The sequence below is a fragment of the Hippopotamus amphibius genome, chromosome X (assembly GCF_030028045.1).
Source record: "Hippopotamus amphibius kiboko isolate mHipAmp2 chromosome X, mHipAmp2.hap2, whole genome shotgun sequence".
Classification (NCBI taxonomy): Eukaryota; Metazoa; Chordata; class Mammalia; order Artiodactyla; family Hippopotamidae; genus Hippopotamus; species Hippopotamus amphibius.
Genome location: NC_080203.1, coordinates 57869572 through 57886743, shown reverse-complemented (window position 1 = coordinate 57886743; position 17172 = coordinate 57869572). Strand labels below are relative to the sequence as shown.

The following is a 17172-nucleotide window of genomic DNA, read 5'->3' as shown; positions in this document are numbered from 1 at the left end:
TGAAGCCATCTGGGCTTGATGCTTTCTGTTTTAAAAAAGTTATTCATTATTGATTCAATTTCTTTAACAGATACAGGCTTATAAAGATTGTCTATTTGAAATGTATTTTAAGTTTGAAATGTATAGATGTATGTCTTTTGGGGGGGAGTTGTTTTGTTTTGTGTATTTAACTGCTTTATTGAGATATAATTCACATCTTATACAATTTACCCAAAGTGTACAATTCAGTTGTCTCTAGGATATTCACAGCAACCATCACCATAGTCAATTTTAAAATTTTTTCATCTCTTCAAGAAGAAACACCCAACCCTTGAGCTGTCACCCCTTATACTCCTATCCCTTAAGCCTTAAGCAACTAATAATCTACTTTGTCTTTATAGATTTGCTTATTTTGGACATTTTGTGTGAATGAAAATTATATAATATATGGCTTTTTTGACTGGCTTCTTTCACTTCGCATAATGTTTTCGGTGTTGATCCGTTTTGTAGGATATATCAGTAAATCACTCCTTTGTATTTCTGAATAATAGTCTGTAGTGTGGATATACCTCAATTTGCTTATCTGTCAGTCAATTGATGGACAATTGGACTGTCTCCAATTTGGGGCATTATGAATAATGCTGCTATAAACTTTAATCTATAATTTTTGTGTGAACGTATGTTTTCATTTCTCTTGGATATATACCTAGAGTGGAATTATTGGGTTGTATGGTAACTCTGTTCATTTCAGGAACTTGTAGACTGTTTTACAAAGTGACTGTGCCATTTTACATTTCCACCAGGAGTGTATGAGGGTTCCGATTTCTCCATATCCTCACTAATATTTGGTGTTACCTGACTTTTTCATTCCAGCTACTTTAGTGGGTTTGAAGTGGTATCTCATTGTGGTTTTGATTTGAGTTTTCCCCAATGACTAATGATGTCGAGTATCTCATTGCCCGTTTTTATGTTTTTTGGAGAGATGTATATTCAGATCACTTGCCCAGGTTCAGAAATTGGGTTGTCCTTTTATTAATGAGTTGTAAGAGTTCCTTACATATTAAGGATACAAGTCTCTTGTCAGATATATGATGGGCAAACAGTTCCCTCAGTTCTGTGTGTGCTACTGTCACTTTCTTGGAGCATAAAAGTTTTCACTTCTGATGAAGACGCTAAGTCTATATTTTCTCTCTCGTGCTTTTGTAAGTATATCAAAGTATTCTTTGCAAAATCCAAGGTCATCAAGATTTACCTCTATATTTTCTTGTAGGAATTTTATGGTTTTAGATTCCACGTTTAGTATTTTGATCCATTTGGTGTTAAATTTTGTAAATGTGGCGTGAGGCAAAGTTCCACCCCCATTCTTTTGCATGTGGCTCTCTGTCCCAGCAGCATGTGCAGAAAAGGCTCTTCTTTTTCCCCATGGAATGGCCTTGAAACCCTTGTCAAAAATTGGTTGACCAAAGATGCTTGGTTTTGTTTCTGGACTCTCCATTCCATTCTGCTGAGCTGTATGTATACCCCTGTGCCAGTATCACAGTATCTTGATTACCATTGTTTTGTGATAAGCTTTGAAATAGAGAACTGGGAGTCCTCTTGCTGTATCCTTTTTCAATTTTGTTGTGACTAATCTGAGTTCCTTGCAATTCCATATTATGCATTTTTAAATCAGCTTGTTAATTTCTACAAAGCAATCTCTTAGGCTTCTGATAGACACTGCATTATATCTGTAGATCAATTTGGAGAGTACTGCCATCTTCATAATACTTAGGGTTCTGATCCATGATCATGGCATATTTTCCCATTTATTTAGATCTTCTTTAATTCCGACAATATTTTGGAGTTTTCAGATGTAGATTTTGTGATGTTTTTTGTTAAATTAACTCATAAGCATTTTATTCTTTTTGATACCACTGTAAATGGAACTGTTTTTTTTTTTAATTTCATTTTAAATTGTTCATTGGAAGTGTGCAGAAAGACAATTGCCTTCTGTATATTGATCGTATATTGAAAGGCCAGCAAATTTAAAGTAGTGGAAGGTCAGGTATTTTTCTGGGACTTATTGTATTTCTTTTTATTAAAAGCATTTAAAAATTTTTCAGATGCAATAATCCAAACAAGCTGGGATATGATTAAGTTTAAGAAAATAATCAGATTTGTTAAATCCTTCTAAGTATAAAAATATACTCTCACCACCTTAGGAGGAAAGGCTTCTCATTCACAGACTCACAGACACTCACAGAGCTCACAGCTTTGGCTCCACAACCTTACCAAGGAGTCTAAAGCAAAGCCAGATACAAGTACATATGCAAACAAGCTCTGCAGGGAAAAAATAATAATAATCATTGCAAGGAGATGACAGAGAACGAATACTTGGCCTTTTTACTTATTTGCGTAGGAACTATATGAGTTCTTCATATAGTATCCTCTCCATTCTTTCCCATTTACTCAGGGATTTCATGACCCCCCCCTTCCTAACCCATGCAATTCATTAAACAAAAAAACATAGTACTGTTTTTCACATTTTGATGCTTTCACAGGCTTCCAGTCTTGAACCTCGTTTTCAAAGCTAGGACAGCAGTCTCTACACTGAAAGAAAAGTTTACCAGTCTCTTCTCTGTAGCTGAAACTTTCATTCATGAATTCCATCAGCACACCAGGCCAGATCTTTTAGACCCCCACTTGCAAAGAAAACTTTTGGATAAGCAAAGCTCAGTGGTTTGCCACTAGTATTCTCTCACTACTTGGAGAAACATATTTAAAAAGATAAATATAACTGGGAGAGTTAAATGAGCATCATACTTGGAAACCTGAAAACACAGAAAATGAATGTGATCTGCCACATGTCAGAAAGAGCCCATCATGACCATAGCAGCTCAGGCATCGGAAAGTTCAAGGAGCATCAAAGGACTTCAAAGGAAAACGATGTTATATTTTCCTATCGAGGAGCTGCTCTCCAATGCAGGGGGCAATCAAAAGAACTCGAGGTTTGGGGGGGGGGTGAAGGGGAAGCTGAGACGAAGTGAGAGAGTAGCACAGACATATATATACTACCAACTGTAAAATAGATAGCCAGTGGGAAGTTGTTGTATAACAAAGGGAGTTCAACTCGGGGATGGAAGATGCCTTAGAGGACTGGGACGGGGAGGGTGGGGGGGACTCGAGGGAGGGTGGAGGGGGAGTCGAGGGAGGGAATACGGGGATATGTGTATAAAAACAGATGATTGAACTTGGTGTACCCCCCCAAAATAATAAATAAATAAATAAATAAATAAATAAATAAAATTAAAAAACAAAACAAAACAAAAAAAGATGAGCAGATTTTGGTAGGCTCACTACTGTCATCAAAATATAATGATAAAAATCAATGTGCTCGAAACTTCCAGTGCCGGCCGAGCTTGAGAAGTCTCTCTACATCAGAACAACCTGGATATAGCATAGCACACAAGCAAAGGAAACTGTAAATGGTAGAAAGGAGAAGATGAATTGCTTAGTGTCCTTGGGAGCTGAACAAGGACACAAGAGTGAGTTCCCTCATTTTTCTTATTTCCTCCCAAATGTCCCACATAGGGCGAGGCAGAAGCCTCTAACTCAGAACCACCAGCAATGACAGACACAAAGCTCTAGGAAAAGTCTATTTCCCTAGCCACAGGACCATGAAAAGGGTAGTCTAAACACAGAAAACCTGTTTGGTAATAATGTACCTCCTCTCCAGACAAACACCAATGGAAAAACTTTACCCCAACCCCTGAGGTTTCAGAGACTGGAGTGGGGGGGTGGGGTGGGGTAGCTAATCTTCCACCCTGCCTCTCTGAAGCAGGTGATGACCATTCAATTCACCTGTCAGGGTAATGTCAGAGGGGTCCAGCAGCAAGCTGAGGCTCCAGCTGCACGTAACAACAGTGACAGTGAACGAGGCAGTGCAGACTGGGACTAGTAAGCATCCCATCTATGCCCATTTCTGGTGTCAGTGATGCCATGCCAGTGGTTAGCTGAACCTCCATATCCACCCAGTATTAATAGGTGGTGTGAGGTGGGACTACTCAACACTCCACTTTCTCCCTCACCCCGCTTTGTGTGCTGGGCCCTTTTGAGAGCCTTACCTCACCTCCACCCATCATCAAGACAAAACCCTGTAGTGGGAGGCAGGGTTGCTTAGCACTCAGCTTTCCCCTTTTTCCCCTTGATGTCTCAGAGACCGGTAGCAAGCTAGCCAAGTGTCTTCCTCCAGCCCTGCCGCCAGCCACAAATTATTCAGTCTGCCATTCCCTTCCCCTTTCCATGGTGTCAGCAGCGTCCAGAAGGGAACTGAGCTTATACTCCCATTCTGAGGCAACAAACTGTTGTGAATTGGTGCCTCTCATTCATTGGAAAGGTAGCCAGGGCTGGGGTGGGAGTTCAGTTACCACTGAGGCAGTGTGAGTCAGTAATCCACTTTTGCTAGGGTGGAATCAGAACGGGAATCTGAACACATAACCCATACCACTCTGTGTTACACCCAAGAATCATGCATAAAATAAAGATTAGTAGTGTTCAGAGTCTTATAATGTGGTATTCCAAATGCCCAGGATATGATAGAGGTCACAATACCAAGAATCAAGAATATCACAGCTTGAGTAATGAAAGACAGTCTACAGATGCCAACATGAAGTGCATAAAGTTGGAATAATGACAAGAATTTCGAAGTGACCATCTTCAAAGTAATTATCAAGCAGCTACAAATTCTTAAAAGAAATGAAAAAAATCGAAAAGCTCAGCAAAGAAGTGGAGGTTAAAAGAGAGAACAAGTGGAAATCATAGAACTCAAAACTAGTGTATCTCTTACTGAAACTGCATAGATTCTGGGAGATAGTTCTGAGACAGCAAAGTGGGCTTCTTCTACCTTGTTATCTATCTTACTATCCACCGATCAATATTAGATTTGGAATTCAGAGGGAAGATACCACAGAGTGTCATTTATACATTTACTGAAGTTGAAAATTGAAGTCAGGCTTTTACTTGTAAACTGTAATTCTCTTCATACTTGAACTTTTTTTTTCAGTGATAACTAGACTTCCAATTGTTCAGTCATATGGTGAACATTTTCCATAAACTGAGTGAACTATACTCGTAGTGTCAAGATTTGGAAAAAATGATATCTAAAACACATCTACCTGGTGCATATCTACAATATACCAGAAATCACAACCTTTGCAAATTCTAAATAGGAGAAACCTGTTTTCACAATTCTTTTAGGGGATATGAGAGGGAAAACATTCTCTTAAATTTCTCCTTTTGAAAAGTTTCTGCTGTTCTGATCTTCATCCAGCAAAGGTCCACCTAGACAAAATGTTAAGCGCATTACCATTGCACCCTGCCTGGTTGCCGTCTGTATAGGTGGCACTCCAATCTGACCTCAGTTGTTTTCTGCTCAGGATTCTCTGGGCAGAACCTGACCTTAGGCTGGGCTAATGTCTTGTCCTTTGAGGGAGGGAGAACATGCTTTCTCATGATCCTTGCCTGGGGTTCTTTAGAAATTTTTCTGGACACCCTAAGCACTTCAATTGGCCATTACCCATTAAAAAATAAGTGATTCTGCGTTCGTTCGAGATGAGTTAAATACTTAGATTTTCCTTAAACCACTTATGGTAGATAGTATTGGCAGGTGTTATTATTCCTTCGGACTGAAACACAATCTAAAGCGCAGGGTGGTTTAAGGGGACTTCTTGGAAATTGCAAACTATTTTTAAGCAATAGAGACTAGGAAGAACCCGAGTTCTTTTGACGCTCAGTTCTGACAACATACAGTCAATGATAATGATCATAATCATTTTTTTTAAGATTTGGGACAGTTTATTACATAATTGCTTCCTAAGAGATTATTGCTGCAATTAGGAAGGGGGCCTTGAGATGGAGAAGGGGGCGGTTAAAGACAGAAAAGACCTAAAAGAGGCAAGTACCATTTTCCAAGTATAAAACTGGTCACATTAAAACTGTCAGGTGTTCTGCTAAGCCCTATACATGTGTTATCTGAATGGAACCCAATCAACAGTCTTAAGAAGTCACATCAATTACCATTCACCTTTTTTTTTAAATTTTATTTATGTATTTATTATTTTTTTGGGGGTACACCAAGTTCAATCGCCATTCTCCTTTTGAAGATGAGTAATGAAACCTTGGAAGAGTTAATACGCCTGGTCAAGATCCCATAGTGGTAAGTGGTAAAGCCATGAAACCAGGGATCCAGTCTTAAGATATTTGATGCCATTTCCCCACCTACTGAAAGATGATATTGTACTGCAAAACCTAAAACAGTCGTGGCTGGTCTACTTTACCTGCAAGTAGGGTATAAGGAAGAGATGCTGAAGAAAGAAAACAGAATAAAAGCTAGACCAAACTAAACCAAAGCAAAGCAAACAAACAAAAAACCCGCCAAAGCTATGATCAAATGCTAAGTGTCATGAAGAAAAGTCAGGCTTGTCTGATAAAGAGCCCAGAGATGTGAATTTAGTAAGGAAGGTGGTACAGGGATATCTGGGGGCAGGCTGTTACAGGAAAACACACAATTGTAGGGGAACATGTTTGGTGAGTTAGGGTTAAAGGCACAAAAAAGAGGCTAGTGTGCCTGGAGAAAAAAATCATTCAACAAATACTCAAGTATCCATTGCACCAGGCATTACCATAGGCACTCACGATATGCTAATGAACAAATAAACAAAGATGCCTGCCCTCCTGGAATTTATATTTTCCCACCACAGGAGACGGCCAATTTACAAAATAGCATATGGATAAAATGTACCCTTTCCAAAAGGTGGTAAACAATTGTAACAGAAAAGGAAACAAACAGGGAAGAAGTGGAATCAGGAGTCCAGGGAGAGGGTTGGAAATAAATACTATTAGCTATCCTTGCAATTGATAGGCAGTTATTAGCAGGTGGCAATTTCTCCATTATGCTGCTTTTGTCAAATGTCAATGTAAACGCTATGCTGGCTTTACTGCACAGAGGCCAGAGTAGGTTTTCTCCTCTCTCTGGTGGGGACCCGACCGCTTGTGTAATGTAGCAGAGCCCCAGGGCCACTAAAGTCTGACGACTTTTTGCCATCCAGCGGCCGCTCGTTTTGAAGCTCACACCCTCTGTAGCGTAGCCCATCAGTTTGGACATCAGTTCTCTGGGTTTGAGACCCGGCCTGGCAGAAACCCTGGCCAGGCGGCGCCCAGGCCACACAGAGAAACACTGTGCCAAGGAGATCTAGGAGGGTGGGGCTGGCGCCTGAGCGGAACCCTCTCACCCACAAGCCTCTCTCCGCTCGGTCCCTCTGGGTGGGTCGGGAATGTGGCCCCGCCTCCCAGCGCAGAGATGATTGGGTGATAGGGGGCCACCTGACCTGAGCCGCGCCAATCCAAGTCCACTTCCGGCATGTGGGAACCGGAACCGTTAAGACGCCAGGCACCGCCGACACTGAGGCTTGTTGGCTGCGAGGCTCGGGAGAGGGAGGAACGTGCTCCTATTCCTGGGGTCCTGGACGGCTCAAGGTTTTTTCCAACTCTTCTTCCAATCGGGTAAATTACAACAGTGTTCTTTCTATAAACTGTGCCTCTGTTGACCTAAATTAAATTACTCAGGATCAAGGTTTGGGGGTTAGTAAGAAAGGCAATTGAATGGATTGCTCAACGGTCCTCTCTCCTGTCCACGCCCCGTGAATCCCTTTTTCCTCACCTGTGATTCGCTTCAGTTGTGTGGCTAAACATTTCATGCTCTCTCTTTAAAATCCCTCGATCAGCCTTCTGCTTCTTAAAAAAAAATTGTAGTTCTCTTTTGCATCTTAGTTTTGTTTGCGGTTCGTTTTGATATCCCAAAGTTTAAATTGTTTTAAGTATTGAAATATGTGTGTGTGTGTGTGTGTGTGTTTTATATACATATATATGGTATTTCATTTATTTTATACTTAAAATGGTTTTCTCATCTGAAGAGCAGATAAATATTCATCTACATCTTGGAGATGACTGCGCTTTCATTTATTTTAATGGGCTCTCTAAAGCAGTTTGAAATAGTTTTTTAATGGATGATGTGGCATGAACATTTACCCATCTTTCTATCCATGCTCCTAACCGTATTTCTGTTAAGCAGTGTCATTTATACAATAACCATTCCTTTAACCACTGAATTTTTTTTTAAGATTCTTTATTTTGAAATAATTTTAGACTCACAGAAAGTTTGCAAAACATAGTATAGAAAGCCTTCACCCAGATTTCCCTAATGTTGACATCTTATATGACCATAGAAAAATTAGCAAAATTAGGAAATTGACATTGATGCAGTACTGTTAACTAATCTACATATTTTCTTTGAATTTCACCATTCGTCCCAGTAATCTCCTTTTTCTATTCCAGCATCCCATTCCGGATACTGCATTGCACTTGGCCATCATTTCTCCTCAGCCTCCCCTAGGCTGACAGTTCCTCAAGCTTTCTGGGTCTTCCCCAACCTTGACGATTTTGAAGCTACTGGTCAGGTATTTTATAGAATGTCTGTCAATTTGGGTTTGTCTGAATGTGTTCTTATGATTAAAGTTACACATTTTTTGGCAACAGCACCTGTTTTATTCTCCTCCCCTTCACCCCACTGCCAATGGAGGGATTTCCACCCTAGTGTTCTGGGGGGTGGCTGAACACCCGACACCCGACACTGGACATGTGCTACCCACAGCAGCATTATTAGTAAGCTTATTAGTAACGTTTACTGTTAGTAACTCACAGGAGTCATGCTCTGGAAGAGAGTGAAGAAGCAGGAGCTGTGGGAGGCAGTCTGTAGTAACAAGAGGACGAGGTGACCCTTGGTTCACGTGGGAGGATGCGACTGGCTTGTTTGAATACTTCTGTGAGCTGGTGGGGAACTGAAACCCGATAGATAGTCAGGGACAAAAGCAGGCACTGTGGCTAGTTCCCATGATCAGGCTGGCTTTTAGGCCAGGGGACCTTCTTCCTGGGAGCACAAAAGGGGGATGGGAACTTGTGGTTAGTCCATTTGAGACCCTCTGGGTTTTCCCCCAGATGTCGAGGCGTACATGTCATTGTGCCTTAATTTTAGGTCTCATAGCACAGCACTGCAAAAGCGATCCCGTTGCCTTCTCCAAGCATCATCTCAGGGGTACATGATGTCCATATATTGTATTAATGATGATATTCATTTTCAACACTTGATTAAGGTAGTGACAACTATGTTACTCCATTGTAATGGTCCTGTTTTCCTATTTGGAAGTAATAAATATCGTGTAGGAAATAGTTTCAGACTATGAAAGTATCCTATTTCTTCTCAGACTTTTATTCACTGCTTTTAAAATCCATCTGTTTGTCTTGCGTACAATTATGACTTTAATGGTGACTTTCTATTTCCTTATTCCTGCTACATTGGTCCATTGGAATTCTGAAGAGCTGTCTTTTCTCCCCCATTTATTTCTTTATAAATTTGCAAGTTATTTATAAAAACTGTTTTATAAAACTTATTTCAAATTATTGAATCAAGTAATCAGATTATGTCAGTACTGAATCATGAATAACTATGTTATATTGTGACATAATCAAATTATATCATTATTTACTTTCTTGAGTTGTTGCAGCTTTGATGATTGCAAGCTCCTTTTGGTGGGGTCTGTGTTCTTTCAGCATGATCTGATCCTCTTTTGTGTACTTCCTTGCTGGCATGATAAGGTATTCCTGTTCATCTTGTGTTTTTTTCCCCAACACAGCCCTGAAATCAAAACACTTCTGCAAAGAGCCATGTTTCCTTTTCTTGGAAAATGACATTTAGAAACCAATATTTCAGTGTGAGTTCACTGCACAAATGAACAGATGCATATATGTTTTCTTATATTTCCTTGTTTATTAAATGAAGGACAGCACTTTATAATGCTCCTTTGCGCTTTCCTTTTTCAATGTACAGCATTGTATAACATAGCTCTTCATCCCATTAGAGGGCTTCATTGTTCTTTTTTACAGCTGCACTGGACTCCACTGACCTATAGAGAGGCATTTAAATTGTTTCCAGCATTTTGTAATTACAAACAATGCTGCAGTGAATAACCTTGGGCCTAAGTATTTTTGTGTTGGTGGAAATGGATCTTCAAGTTTTCTTCCCAGCGGCAGGATTGTTGGACCAAAAATTAAGTGCGTGTGTAGTTCTGTTAGGCATTTGCAAACTTCTCTCCAGAAGGGTTGTACTGGTTTTCATCCCCACTAGCACCTGTGACTGTTTTCCCACAGCCTCACTAACAGAACATGTTGCCCTACTTTTGTGACCTCTGTTGATGTGGTAGGTGAGAACTGATATCTCAGCATTGTTTTAGTATGCATTTGTCTACTTATGAGAAAGTTTGACTCACTATGTTTTGAAGACTGTTTTATATATATTTGGTGAATTATCTGTTCATGTCGTTTCCCATTTTTCTGTAGAAATATTAGCCCTTTGTCCTTCAATACTGGAGTTCTATATATACTTTGGCTATTATTCATTTGTCTGTGGGGGCATGCTGCAAATACTTTATCCTAGTTTGTTCGTTGCCCTTTCATTTCTTTATGATGCATTTGCCATACATTAAGAAAACAATTCTTGTATAGTCACATAGATCATTCTTTTCTTTCATTGCCTCTGGAAATTTGAGTCATAGTTAGAAAGCCTTTCCCTACACTGAGGTGACAGAAGAGTTCTGTCATATTTTCTTCCAGACTTTGTTATGGTTTCATTTGTTTAGATTCCTAACCCGTTTACAGTTTATTTTTGTGTATGGTGTGTGATATGGATCTACGTTGTTTTTTTCCCAATTGTCTGAGTTGTTCCAGCAACATTTATTGAATGTCCATCTTTGCCCCAGTGATTTTATATGCCCTTTCATCATATACTAAAATTTACACATAATGATTGCTGTTTTTCTGGGTTTTCGAGTCTATGCCACTGGACTATGTGTTTATTCATGTACCAGGACCACGGTGTTGTAATTACTGAGGCTTCATAATGTGCTTTAATGTCTGGTATCATTACTCTCCATTTATCGGTTTTCTTTTTCACTTATATCCTGGCTATTCTTGTATGTTTTTTTAAAAATATTAACTTTATTATCCATTGGCCTAATTCCATACAAACGTTTGCTGATATTTTTGAGATTATATTAAATTTATACGCTAGTTTAGGGAGAATCGACATCTTTTTAATGTTGAGTTATTTTATCCAAGGATATTGAGTGTCTGTCTACTTATTCAATTTTCCTTCTATGTCGTTTTCCTCATACAGGTGCTCTCATGAAGTTGATTTCTATGCATTTAACCTTTGTTGTTGCTATTGTACATGGGATTTTCTCTACTAAAGTGTCCTCCAGGTGTGTGTGTGTGGGGGGGTGTGTGTGTGTGTACACAAAGACTGTTGACTTTTGTGTGCAACTTTATATCCTATTTCCTTGCTGATTTCTCTCTCTTTTTTTTTTTAGCTCTTTATTGGAATATAATTGCTTTACACTCTTGTACCAGTTTTTGAGGTACACCAAAGTGAATCAGCTGTATGTATACATATATCCCCATATCCCCTCCCTCCCGCGACTCCCCCCCACCCTCCCTATCCTGGCCCTCTAAGGCATCACCGATCATGGAGTTGATCTCCCTTTGTTATACAGTAGCATAGACATATATACACTACCAAATGTCAAATAGATAGCTAGTGATTTCTCTTATTATTTTACTTAATGTGTCATTGTTTCCATATGGCTTTTCAGGTGTACTATAATATCATCTGCACATAGAGGTGGCTTTACTTCTTGTTATCCATTCATATAGATCTAATTGGTTTCCCTAGTCAGCTGACTAATGCTTATATGTGAAGGTTGAACAGGAATGATATAGTGGACATACTTTTCTTGTTCCTGACTTTATTGGAAAACGTCTGGTAGTCCCCCACTAAATAAAATACTTGCGTGAGGAATTAATTATATATCTTTTCTCATGTTAAGAATGCATCCCTGATTCCCATTTCTTGAGGTTTTTCTCTTTTTTTTTTTTTTTACATGAATAGGTGTTGTGGTTTCCCAAAGGTTTCTTTGGCATCTATGGTGATAACCATATGGTATTTGCCCTTAAGTATATACTATAGTGAATGATATCAATGGAATTCCTAATATAGAAGCAGCTTTGTATTAATGGAAAAAATTCCACTTGATCACAGCATATTAGTTTCTAAATGTATTGTTGGATGTTTGCTAATATTCTATTCAGTGTTTTGGTATCTACGTTTTACCTGTTGGCATCCTACTTGCTTCATAGAAGAAGTTAGGGAAGTTTCCTTCCTTTCTAACATGCTTACATAACTCACAGTGCTTTGGTACTATTTGAGCTTTGAAAGTTTACTAGAATTCACCTGTAAAACCATCTGAGCAAGGTGCTTTTTGGGAGTAATTCCTATCATAACGTTCTCCATTTTGTCTATGAAAATTGGCTAATTTAAGATTTCTAACACCAGAGTCAGAATTTTGGTAATCTGTATTTGTCTAAGAAGTTACCTATTTCATGTAGATTTTCAAGTTTATTTGCATAGAGGTTGGCAAAGTAATCCCTTATTTTTTCTGTTTCAATGATAGTTTCTCCTGTGGCATTTATTATTTTGTCTATCTGTGATCTCTCCCTTTCTTGCTTCATCAAGCCAGCTAGTGGCTTGTCTGTTTTGTAAAACAGGACTTTGATTTGTTTTTCTATTTTGTATCTCATTCATTTCTGCTTTTATTTTTTGTTTTCTTTAGTTGTTCTTTTGTTTCTAGGCTTTTTTAGTTGTTTTGAGACCATACTTTAATTCATTTATCTTCATTCTTTAATTTTTACTCATCAAAAGTTTAGTGCTGTGAATTTGCCTCGGATCACTGCTCTAAATGTATCCCATAGATTGTGATATGTAGTTTTCCGTAGTCATTCTTTTAAAAAATTTCTTTGTAAGTTCAGTTTGTATCTCCTCTTTAAGTCAACGTTTTCAAACAAAAGCTTTAAAAATGTTTTCAGGTGGAAAGGCTTTTCTGTTTCCAATTTTTGTTACTAACTTTTGCTGCATTGGGATTAAAGAGGATTGTTTATAATATTTCTCCTTTATAGAAATTAATGATGTCATCTCTGAGATAATTATGATCCATTTTTGTCAAGAATATATTCTCTGTTCTCAGTGTGTGTATAAATCCTTATTGATTAGCTTTCTGTCTAATCAGTGTGTTTAGATTGTCTGTATCCCTACCCTTTTATTGTACTACTTGACCAGCCTTATGCTGACTTTGGTGTATTAAATCTCCTGGTGTGACTGTTTCCTATTATTACTATTATTTTATCTATGTCTCCTTGCCCTTTTGCTTTATAAAGGGGGTTGCTGTGTTATTGGTGCATAAATGTTCCTAAGGGTTATATCTTCATTGTGAGTTTCAGCTTTTATCATTAAGACATGTTTTTGGTCATGTTAAAATCATCCTGAACCACCTGTTTTCTCAACACTTTACTATCTGGTCTATACATTTTTCCCCTCCAGCATCATTTAACACTCACCTCCTGCATTATGATAAAAAGCTTGTTCTATTTTCTTCTACTCCTCTCCCTTCTCTCATTTTTAGTTGCACAATTTCTGGTTTTCCACAACATAAAACTTTTGTACATTAGTCTCCTCCCCTTTCCTCCACCTTGATTTTAGTATTACATTAGATATTTTGGTGAAGGTGGCCATATGATTCAACATATACTTATTCTCAATAAGAGTATTTTGTCCATAGCTAACCCTAGAAGCAACTAGGAGAGTATAGATGTCTTCTTAGGATTTCTGTTCTCTACTCTGAAGCAGGTTTATGAAGATGGAGCAAAAGACCACAGTCACACTCCTAGAGCTTGCTGCAAAGAGTCTGCTGAGTAATGAGCCTGTAGCTATCCATGCCCTGGGCGAAATCCCAAGAGACCTCTTTGTTCCACTGTTCAACACTGCCTTCTTGGGTGGGCATAAGATGATGCTAAAGGCAATGGTGAGCCTTTGGCCTTTTCGCTGTCTCCATGTTGGGTCACTGAATGCACAAGAGTCATGCTATGACATCTTGGAAGCCATGGTTGATGGTCTGCCGATTCACCCTGCCCAGAACTCTTCCTCTTGGTAAGACTATGACCAGTAGAGACATAGGGAGTCAGCAGGAGGGTATCCTGTAGCCTGGGGCAGGGGAATACCTAACCGTCTCCCAACAGTAGCCAATGGTGAATGCTTCAGTCTTTGCAGAGCTATCGGTCCAGTACTTGGGGTCACCTTCAAGACTCCATTGTCTTCTAGAGTTGATTATAGAATAGAGGTGATTGAGGATACTGTGAATGGATTTGAGTGTGAATGGATCTGAGTGTGATTACATAGAAGTGGGATATGGGCATTGAGACAGGGAAAGGCCGAAGGTGAAGGAAGTGTGGGGAAAGGATGAAAAGTGCTGCATTTGTGTGGAAAGAACTTCTTGGTGAATGGCGATGAAGTGAAAACCAGGGTTAAAATGCTCTGTCCCTGCTTCTGATCATTGATCATGCTGGATTATATGAAAGTCAGCTACCTCTCATGTGTTCTGTCTCCTCCTTTCCTTACAGGGGGCCCAAACTGAGGATCCTAGATTTAAGGCACGACCCAGACTGTGAAACAACATGCTCTGAGATCCACACCACACTCCCTTTCTGTACTCAGTCATGTATTTATTCCCAGTGCTCTATCCTTAAGATAGAAGAAGCTCAGCATGGTGTCAGGTGCCTCGGGATTGGTAATTCCGGGTCTGAGCCTCAGTCAGCTCAGGAACCCATGGAATTAGTAGTGGCTATTTCCCTCAATGGTACCTTGAGAACAGAGCAGTTCCACTCTTTCCTTTGTACCAAAGTTCAGCAGAACTTTGGGTCCTTGCACCTCTGCTGCAGACATTTGCAAATCGATGGAATGCCTGCCCACAACAGTATCCTGCAGTTTCTGGATCTGGGGTGCATTGATCACCTGGAAATGTATCAGGCTTGTCTGAGTGAAGTCACCAGCCTTTTGGCTCGGATGACCCACCTGAACAGCCTTAGTCTGTCCAACATCCCCTTTACATTTTATAAGGGAAGGAAATTCAGATCTTTTCTCCACCAGCTTGGGCGGCTGGACAGCCTCCAGGAACTCAGCTTGGCCTCCTTCTGCCTCGCAGATCAACTGCACAAAGTGCTCAGGTGAGGGAGTGGGGAGGTTCCCCAAACACCGCATTGTTACGACAGAAGAGACCATGCTTGGATCTTCCTAAGCTCCTTGTAACCTATTTCTCCTTACGCCTCAGCATGGGCACTGCTGGGAGTTTGAACCTAGCCGAGGGAGAGAGGGGTACCTTATGGTGAGGAGCAGACAAGATTAGAAAAGGAAGCTGTGCTCATTCACTCATCCAGTGACCATGGGAGGACTACAATAAGCCCGTAAATATATTGGTGAAAAACACTCAGCCGTGCTCCTATTGGACTTTACAGCTCTCTAGAGAGGAAGGGAAGGCATTCAGATGGAGAAACATTAAGCTATAGCACTAATGCACATGCCCATGGATGGGCCACAATAATTAATGCTGCCAGATAATTTTGCTCCTGTGTGTTCTCCAAGGCTTTGACCCTGAATGGAGAGCTTGTCATCTGGGAACTAGTCAAAGGAAACCCTCAGTTGGATGCTTTCCCAGACCCATCCTCACCAAATTCGTGAACCAGATCCAACACTGATTATGTTATGTATACTAAGTGCATGCAAGTTTTTCACTTAATCTTTCCCACAACCTTGTATAATAATTACTGCTGTGCACATTTTCAAGATTAAAACCCTGTACCTCAGAGTGGTAAAGTAACTTTCTCAGGGTCACAAATCTATAAAGCCTGATCCCAAAGTCCACATTGTTAGCCACCTATTGCAAACTGTGTACACAGTAGTTTATTCTAGAGCCTTAGGTACCTACAATTCAGGGCTCATTGCCCTCATTCTTCTGAAATAACCTTGCTTTTTTCTCTCTGTAGAGTCCTGCCACCTCACTTGCGCATACTGTATCTACCTTTCTGTGGCCTTTCTAACAGAGATGTCACTCTCCTGTCCCAGAGCTCTCAGGCCACGCACCTAACGGTGTTGAATCTCAGTAACAACCGGATCTTCTCAGGAGTTGTTGAGCCCTTCCAGAGTCTGCTGGAGAAGGTATCAGGCACCCTGCAACACCTGGAGATAAATAATTGTATGCTAACTGATTCTGCTCTCTCTGCCATCCTCCCAGCCCTGAGCCGCTGTACCCACCTCCGTGTCCTTAGCTTTGCCTTCAATCCCATTACGATGCCTATGCTCAAGAGCGTTCTGCAGCACTTGACATCCTTGATGAAGCTGAAGCATTTGATTTATCCTGTCCCTGTGCATTGCTATGAAGAATGGAATTTTCAGGACAGTTTGGACTGACAGAAACTCACTGAAGTTCAGGCCCAGTTGCAGGCGATGCTGCACGGGGCACAGCAGGACAACATGAACTGGGTCACTTATTCTGAGTGATTTCCACAGTACACAGTTTCCACAGTTGTTTCAACACTGATGTGTGGCCCCTAAAGCGTTCATTTTTTTGCCTGAAACCCAAGTTTTTAGAGACCCATATAAAGTTCTACTGTTCTAGGAATCTGGGGTTAGGGACATTGCGTATGTGACTGATCTCTATAAAAGAGGAACTTTAAAAAGGAAATAGAGGAATTTGAAAGGTCCGCTAGATCTCTTGCCCACTGCCCTCTACTTCTTCTGATTACTAATCACAGTGCTGGGTATGTGATGTAAGCTGACCCAGTCATGGTACATCATTTCCTTAGCCACATTGATTGGTTCATTTATCCATTTATGGCACTTGACACAAGTCAGATCAATTGAAACTCTCCCTAGAGGTGGTAGTTGTTGAATAATTTTACCCTCTAGGGACCTGCAAAGTTCTTGTGTTTCTGGTTACCTCAGGTTGCTTATGAGAAACCATATATAAGTAAAAGGAAATGAACAAGCTATGTCCACTGCCTACTGGTATCTTCATCAGTATGTTGCCACCTGATTTCCCAGGTCCCAGAGCCCTGGCTCAGTTATTCCTTATTCCACACACACGGACCAACTATCTGTTAGGATTTAGGTACTTTTCCAGGTGCTAAGAAAAAGTCCCTGATCTCACTCAGAATGTAGACATT

General features: G+C 40.1%; 1 protein-coding gene across 1 annotated transcript; it reads left to right on the top strand.

Moving 5' to 3' along the window:
- Nucleotides 1-7375: 7375 nt before the first annotated feature.
- Nucleotides 7376-16417, top strand: LOC130841449 (melanoma antigen preferentially expressed in tumors-like). Its single transcript, XM_057717609.1, has 4 exons — nt 7376-7518; nt 13805-14104; nt 14575-15177; nt 15994-16417. The coding sequence occupies exons 1-4, from the start codon at nt 7376-7378 to the stop codon at nt 16415-16417; spliced, it is 1470 nt and encodes a 489-aa protein (XP_057573592.1).
- The last annotated feature ends 755 nt before the right edge of the window (nt 16418-17172 follow it).